At 47.8% G+C, this 8,345-nt stretch overlaps 1 protein-coding gene across 1 annotated transcript; it reads left to right on the top strand.

Annotated features, from left to right (window-relative positions):
* The first annotated feature begins 848 nt into the window (after positions 1 to 848).
* Positions 849 to 2,913, top strand: LOC119368198 (cytochrome P450 99A2-like). Its single transcript, XM_037633522.1, has 2 exons — positions 849 to 1,751; positions 2,287 to 2,913. The coding sequence occupies exons 1-2, from the start codon at positions 849 to 851 to the stop codon at positions 2,911 to 2,913; spliced, it is 1,530 nt and encodes a 509-aa protein (XP_037489419.1).
* Positions 2,914 to 8,345: the final 5,432 nt, after the last annotated feature.

Below are 8,345 nucleotides of genomic sequence, written 5' to 3'. Positions count from 1 at the left end.
CAACTCATTAGTCCCGGCTTGTATTTGAGCCGGCACTAATGTGTCCGTTAGTGCCGATTCCAACGGCTAGGCGAGCGGCGCTCGCACGAACCGGTACTAAAGAGGTGATGACCTTTACTACGGGTTGGTGACTCCAACCGTACTAAAAACCCCCCTTTAGTACGGGTTCGTGCCACCAACCGATACTAAAAGGATGCGCTGCCACCCGCAGTGCACAATGTTTAGTCCCACCTTGCTAGTTAAGAGGAGCTCGCACCGATTTATAAGCCCCGACGCGGCTATTGTGTCGAGCTCCTCTCTAAGCAGACCTTTGTTGGCCTATTGCAAGTCTTCTGTCCTGTGGGCCCTACGGGGCCGTATGGGTCTGCATCCTAACCCAACTAGAGGTGGCGGTTCGTGGGACTAAAGGAGGACCTTTAGTCCCCATACTTTAATGCCGGTTGCAGCAACCGGCACTAAAGGTCTCTACGAACCGGTAATATAGCTTCATTTTTCTAATAGTGATACCACACAATATAAATGTACATTTCAGGTACTATTATTTCGTACAATCATTTTTCTATGGCACTGTTCCGTATGCGCTTTGTACCTTCCCGTCCTTTTCATTGTGTTCTTTATTATTTAACCCGTTCTCCGGATGTTCATGGACTAGTGACCCATTTCACTCTTCTGTGAAAAGCGCCTGATGACTTGGTCAACCGGTGCAAACCTGCCGTATACCGAGAAGAATAGACAACGAGTGGTAACCAAATCTTTCCACTCCCTTTCCCTATAAAAGGCACTTCCTGCTAGTAGCTCTTCATCCCAACTTCCCAAGCAAAGCTTCAAGTTTGATCAAGCCATCCCTCATGGAGCTAAGCGCAGCGACCCTCCTCTTCCTATCCTTCGTCTCACTGATGATTCTCGTGGCTTTGCTTAGCCGCAAAAAGACAGCAAGTTCCAAGGGGAGGAAGCCTCCCGGCCCACGCTGTCTCCCCTTCATCGGAAACCTCCTCCACCTCCGGACAGCGACGCCGCAGGTCGCTCTCCGGGACCTGGCCAAGAAGCACGGCCCGGTGATGTACCTGCGGTTGGGCCAGGTGGACGCCGTGGTGATCTCCTCGCCGGCGGTCGCACAGGAGGTGCTCCGGGATAGCTCCCTCAACTTCGCGTCAAGGCCGACAATTCTGGCCGCGGAGATCGTGGGCTACGGGAGCGCCGACATAGCCTTCGCGCCATACGGCGCGTACTGGAGGACGCTGCGCAAGCTCTGCATGGTGGAGCTCCTGAGCGCGCGAAAGGTGAGACAGTTCGCGCCCATCAGGGACAGCGAGACCATGTCCCTCGTTAGGGATGTCCGCGCCGCCGCCGCCCGTGGAGGCGGCCAGCCCGTCAATATGAGGAAGCTGCTCGTGTCGTGCACGAACACGATCACCGCAAGGGCAACGTTTGGCGACGGCTGCGACGCCGAGCTCCAAGAGCAGTTTTTGGCTGCGATGAATGTGCTGCTCACATTAACTGGGGGATTCTGCGTCGGGGACCTCTTCCCTTCGCTGTGGTTTGTGGACGTGGTCACTGGGCTGAGACGCTCGCTCTGGGGAGCGCGCCGGCAGTTCGACGCCATCTTTGACAAGATCATCGCCATCTGCGAGGCGCGGCGAGCGGAGAAAAATACCGGAGACGATGAGCTTCTGAGCGTCATGCTTAGGATCAAGGATGAGGGGCAGCTTGAGTTCCCCATCGGCATCACAAACATCAAGGCAATAACAGTGGTAAGTGCTCCAAGGTCGTCTGCTCTCTGAATAGTTTTTGAAAGAATTAGGACTTAGGACCACCGTTAACAAATTATTTTAACTAAATCACATTTAGATGTGTCATAAGTATTGCACATCTAAATCATATGTCATTGATCTTACATTGAGATTCGTGTGGATATTTTCTTTTTCTTTTTTTCTTTTCCTCTTTATGCTTGATTCACCCACTTGAATGTGCAATAACTAAAGCACATCTAGATGTACCCTAGACACACCCTTAACAAACGACCATGTGCATGTTACAGAATTATTATTTCACGGATGGAGGAAATCAGGGGAGGGGGTGGTGCTAAATGATCTTTTTACGTGAAGGTGGTTAAGTTGAAATTAAGGGGAGGGGTTTATTTACATTTACGAGAAACATACATAGTATAGGAGAAAATAGGATTATAAAATTTTCATCTTCGAAAGAAAGCAGGGGGTAATCTTCCTTCCTATAAAGAAAGTTATATTATTGTAGTCGGATTAATCCCACACTATAAATTTGCTATAGGACTTGTTCACAGCAGGGACAGAGACGACGTCGTCAATCCTGGAGTGGATCATGTCGGAGCTCATGAGGAACCCGGAGGTAATGGTGAAGGCTCAGGCGGAGGTGCGACAAACATTGGACAACAAGAGTCCAGAAGACCATGAGGTCCACATGGAAAAACTGCGCTACATGAAGATGGTGATCAAGGAGGGTCTGAGGCTGCACCCGGCGGCACCACTCCTGCTCCCCCGTGTCTGTCGAGAGACTTGCATCGTCAGTGGGTTTGAGATCGTGGAGGGCTCCAGGGTCATGGTCAATGCGTGGGGGATAGCGAGGAACCCCGAGTATTGGCATGATGCGGACCAGTTCAAGCCAGAGAGGTTTGAGGACATTACCGTGGATTACAATGGTACACAATTCGAGTACTTGCCGTTCGGGAGCGGGCGGAGGATGTGCCCTGGCAGTACTTTTGGGTTGGCCACCCTGGAGCTCATCTTGGCTCGGCTTCTGTACTTCTTCGATTGGAGCCTCCCAGCCGGAATGCTTCCGGATGAGCTTGACATGGACATGACCGTCGGTGCAACACTAAGAAGGAGGAACCAACTTCACCTAGTAGCGACGCCGTATAATTTTCCGATGAAAATTTGAGGCTCGCCAATTTGTAATAATGTTTATGATGGTGGGTTAACTTTCGCTAGGTTCTCTTTATCGTTAACTCATGGTCGTCATATTTAGTGGGGTCAATATCATGATCTCATTTGTATCCCTGTAACAATTTCTTATGATCAATACAATCTAGAAGATTGCTCTATAATAATTCAGAAAGCAACTACATTTGGAATAAAATTTACACGTCCTTATTCAACTTGCAATGAGGGGAGTAGGGCTGGAATTAAAAATATCGAAACTCGGGAGCTAAACGAGCAGCTCGTGACATGGTTCAGCTCGAATCAAACTTGTTGAGTAGCGGGTTCAATTTTAATCTAAGCTTCTTAAGAGAACAAGTTTAATGAGCTCATTTAACATTTTAAGCTCGTTGATGAGAAGATATACTCCCTCCGTCCCAAAATAAGTGTCGTTTGTACTAAATAGGAGAATGTGCCAATATTGTTGTTATTAAATCAACTTTATACTAAATCAGAGACACTTATCTTGGAACAGAGTGTGCCAATATTGTTGTTATTAAATCAACTTTGTACTAAATCAGAGACACTTATTTTGAAACAGAGTGTGCCAATATTATTGTTATTGTTGTCATATGTGGTGTGCACCAAGTATCTCTTTATTGTAAATGGTCTGGCTAGCTCAGTCAACGGAGATTAATTAGTCTCACTCGGCTAACATCAGTGCATAAATTTGTAGCGTAAAATTTTCCATTAAGCCAGTATACTTTTTATTTTATGTAATTAATCGTTACCTGTATCCCTCTTTTAGGCAAATCACTACTTGTATCTGGCTTGACTTGCAACCGCTACATGGGCCTGCAATCGGCCCGTTTCCCCCTTCGTTCACATCGCTTATCACATATACTCTTATCTTTTTTTGTAGTACTTAAGTAATCGAGGGTTTCCGCTTTTTCCTCTAGCTAGGGTATCCGCTTTTCTCCCGGGGTGATCACGCCGCCGTCGAGATCTTGTCTTCCCTACCGTCGATCATCGCCCTGCCGCCCCCGGAGCAATCCGGGTGTAGAAGGGTGAGACGACCACTAGGGTTCCCCACCAACAACCTGTTTTGATCTCTTATGGGTTAGTGCTCTAGATGGCATCTGATGGAGCTTCGGGCTCCTCTGGGCTCAGCGACGTGGAGAAGATGATGGAGGAATTGGGTTTGCGCGAGGAGGATCTGGACGAGGTCGTTTACGACGAGACGGAGGCACCAGAGGAGGGCGCTAGATGGATGGCGCCGGCCAAAGTCAACACCAACAAAACTTACAGCCAGACGTGGTTTTTCAAGAACATGCGTTTGGCATGGGACGCGGCAGGAGGTGAAGTTCAAACCCTTGGAAGACAACCTGTATACTGTCAAGTTTTCGTGCTTAGGAAATTGGGAGAGGGTCATGGAGGAAGGTCCTTGGAATTTCAGAGGGGATGCGGTGTTGATGGCACCATATGATGGTATTACGAAACCCTCAACGATCAAATTGGAGACAATTGACATATGGATTCAGATACATGATGTGCCAGACATGTACGCCCATCTCGTTGGTCCATTGGCTGCAAAGGTGGGCAAGGTCCTGTTTGTGAAAACTAGCTCGACCGACTTCCGAGGGAATTTTTATAGGGTCTGGATTCGATTAAACATCCTCAAACCCTTGAAGAATGTTGTTTCCATGATTAGAGATAGCAAGAGACAGATTTATAAGGTCAAACATGAACGGCTCCCCGATTGGTACGCTGTGTGTGGCATGCTAGGTCGTCTATGTAAGGAGCATGGTACTAGAATCCATCCGACATTGGCGCTTGTCTTCAAGGATCTCCGTGCAAATTGGTTCATGTGTGCGGGAAGAGGACCTGGTGAAGGCCAAGCCCGAAGGGGCGGCAGAGGAGGCCATCCAGGGAGCCGATCTGCAGAGGGGGAGAATGTCAGCTCGCAAAGGATGCAAGAAGTGCGTAAGGAAAATCAGGGAGACATGGCTGTTGCAAGCTATGATGTCGATATGGAAGAACACCGCAGGAAGAGGATGGAGAGACTAGAGTCAGATAGAGTTTTGCAGATTTCTTAAAATGAGAAGAATGCAGCCACAAACGACAACCAGTTAGCTATTATTCCAGCAGGTAGTACACTGGGAAGTCCACCGCCACAGAGAGAAACAAAGAGGAGCAAGACCGATGAGGAAAATAAAGAGGGATCTACTTCTGCTGTAAAAAACTTGGCGGGCTCCTTCGAGGAGCGCCGCCGGGGCCAATGAGTGTATTATGTTGGAACTGCCATGGAGCGGGCAAACCCGCGGCAGTTCGAGAGCTTCACGAACTCGCGAGAAGGTTTGCCCCTACGGTGTTGTGCATTGTCGAAACACAAATCAGTGGAACACGTGTAGAAGATTTTGCTAGTACTTTAGGCTACGATCATTCGTATGCTGTAGATAGCCAAGGAAGAAGCGGTGGTATTGGTATTTTTTGGAATAATACAATTGATGTTCAGATCCTGGGTGACTCAGTGTACAACATAGATGCACATGTTCAGGAACCGGGGCTGGATCCTTGGAGGATAACTTGTGTTTATGGTGAGGTTCAAACTCACTTAAGAAACCAGACATGTGACTTGATGAAAGGATTGACAAGTCTGAATGATTTGCCGTGGCTATGTATCGGGGATTTCAACGAGGTTTTACGTCCAGATGAACACCAAGGAGTCGCTAACCGGAGCAATGCTCAGATCCAGGCGTTTAGAGACACAGTTGATGTACGCATGTTGCTAGATTTGGGCTATCAAGGCCGTTTCTGGACGTTTGAAAAGAAAGTTTCTGGAGGGTCATATACACGTGTTCGTCTGGATCGCACACTGGCGTCGCCTGGTTGGAGCTCCATGTCCCCTCTGCATCTCTACGCCACCTCTCTACAGCATCTTCTGACCACGGGTTAGTCCTGCTCCAACTTGTTCCCCCACATGAGGATAGGGCTCGCCCAAGGAACTTTCGTTATGAAGTAACGTGGGAATCTCATGAGGATTGGCAGCAGTCTATTTCATCACGGTAGCAGTCGGTTTCTCCAGGGTATGGTGTGGGTGATTTCCGGGACAAGCTTCTAAGAATACCTAAAGAAGTAACGACATGGAGCAGGGAGTGTTTGGGTAGTGTAAGAAAGGAGATAAAGGAGCTGCCGGCACAGCTACAATGGCTGCAGAATGAGCCGTCACGGACTGGACCTGTACATTTGGAGATTAAGATCAGCGATAGACTAGTAAAACTATACCACATGGAGGAGATCATGTGGCGCCAACGGTCCAGGATTCAATGGCTGTCCAAAGGGGACAAAAATACCAAATTCTTTCACATACGGGCGAGTATGAGGAGAAAGAAAAACATGACAAAGGCGCTGTATAACTCACTGGGTATTTTTATGGAGGATCCGGCAACCTTCAAATCAATGGTCCTGAAATTTTACAAGTCTCTCTATACATCCGAGGGCGTTACGGGTATCGATGAGGTGTTGATGCATGTCCCATGTGTCACGCCCATATGCGATACTATCCTAAAGAGACTCGAAGGTCCCACCAAGGATAGAACCGCATATTGAAATGCTTTTGCAAGGTGGATATCATTACATCAACATTACATAATAGATGGGGATACATACAAGAGGAATAGAATGCCACACGAATACAACATCACAATATATAAGAGCATCATCCGACTACGAATGAAACACAAACAGAAACTCAAACGACATCCACCCTGCTAGCCCAGGCTGCCGACCTGGAACCTATTCCCTGATCGAAGAAGAACCAGAAGAAGAACTCCAAAACAAGCAAACATCGCTCTCGCGTCATGATCATCGCATAATCTGTACCTGCAACTATTGTTGTAGTAATCTGTGAGCCACGAGGACTCAGCAATCCCATTACCATGGGTATCAAGACTAGCAAAGCTTAAAGGGAAAGGAAGGGGTAAAGTGGTGAGGCTGCAGCAGCGACTAAGCATATATGGTGGCCAACATACGCAAATAAGAGCGAAAAGAGAAGCAACGGAACGGTCCTGAAGCTAGCAATGATCAAGAAGTGATCTTGAACTCCTACTTACGTCAAACATAACCCAAAAACCGTGTTCACTTCCCGGACTCTGCCGAAAAGAGACCGTCACGGCTACACACACGGTTGATGCGTTTTAAAACGAATCTGGTGTCAAGTTATCTACAACCGGACATTAACAAATTCCCATCTGCCACATAACCGCGGGCACGGCTTTCGAAAGTTTATACCCTACAAGGGTGTCCCAACTTAGCCCATCACAAGCTCTCGCGATCAACGAAGGATATACCTTCTCCCAGGAAGACCCGATCAGACTCGGAATCCCGTTTTACAAGACATTTTAACAATGGTAAAACAAGACCAGCAAGACCGCCCATTGTGACGACAGATCCCGATAGGAGCTGCACATATCTCGTTCTCAGGGCACAGCAGATGAGCCAGACGACGGGTTGGCATAGACCCTGGTTGCCCAGGGGCGCCAGACATCGCTCGGTTTGGACCAGCACTTGGAGAAGCACTGGCCCGGAGGGGCTAAAATAAAGATGACCCTCGGGCTCCGGAAACCCAAGGGAAAAAAAGGGGTAGGTGAGGCAAATGGTAAAACCAATGTTGGGCCTTGCTGGAGGAGTTTTATTCAAAGCGAACTATCAAGGGGGTCCCATAAATCACCCAACTGCGTAAGGAACGCAAAATCCGGGAACATAACACCGTTATGACGGAAACTAGGGCGGCAAGAGTGGAACAAAACACCAGGCATAAGGCCGAGTCTTCCACCCTTTACCAAGTATATAGATGCATTAATAAAATAAGAGATATTGTGATATCCCAACATAATCCTGTCCACCATGGGGCAATCTTCAACTTCACCTGCATCTAACAACGCTATAAGCGGGGCTGAGCAATAGCGGTAACATAGCCAAGCAATGTTTTGCTAGGAAGGATGAAAAGGTTAGAGACTGACATGGCAATTTGGGAGGCTTGAAGAGCAAGTGATAGGTAGCGCAGCAAAGCGATAGAACGAAGCAACTAGCATAGCAATGATAGTAGTGAGATCCAGGGTAGCGGTCATCTTGCCTGAAATCCCGCAAGGAAGAGGAACGAGTCCATGAAGAAGATGAAGCCACAAAGACGAACCAAGCATAGACGAACGAATCCTCACGATCGCAATGAAACGGGAACTATCGAGAAGAAGCACACAACATAGTAAACACACCACACATAGACAAGACATGATGCACAACAAGCATGATGCATGACAAGGCTACATGAAGCTACTCATGGCAAGAGATGATGTAGACAAGAGCAACACATCAAGGCAAGTGTAAATGAGGCCGGGAACAACATATAACAATTCCGGTAAGTCCTCATATGCATATTTCGAAATTGATCCAGAT

This window comes from Triticum dicoccoides, chromosome 2B (assembly GCF_002162155.2).
Source record: "Triticum dicoccoides isolate Atlit2015 ecotype Zavitan chromosome 2B, WEW_v2.0, whole genome shotgun sequence".
Taxonomy (NCBI): domain Eukaryota; kingdom Viridiplantae; phylum Streptophyta; class Magnoliopsida; order Poales; family Poaceae; genus Triticum; species Triticum dicoccoides.
Note: the sequence above shows the minus strand (reverse complement) of the source record. Positions and strands in the feature narration are given on the sequence as shown.

Excerpts from the sequence above, each read along its gene's own strand:
- LOC119368198 (XM_037633522.1), top strand. The coding sequence starts at position 849 with ATGGAGCTAAGCGCAGCGACCCTCCTCTTCCTATCCTTCGTCTCACTG. Across the intron at positions 1,752-2,286 it reads ACATCAAGGCAATAACAGTG|GACTTGTTCACAGCAGGGAC; the intron begins GTAAGTGCTCCA and ends AATTTGCTATAG.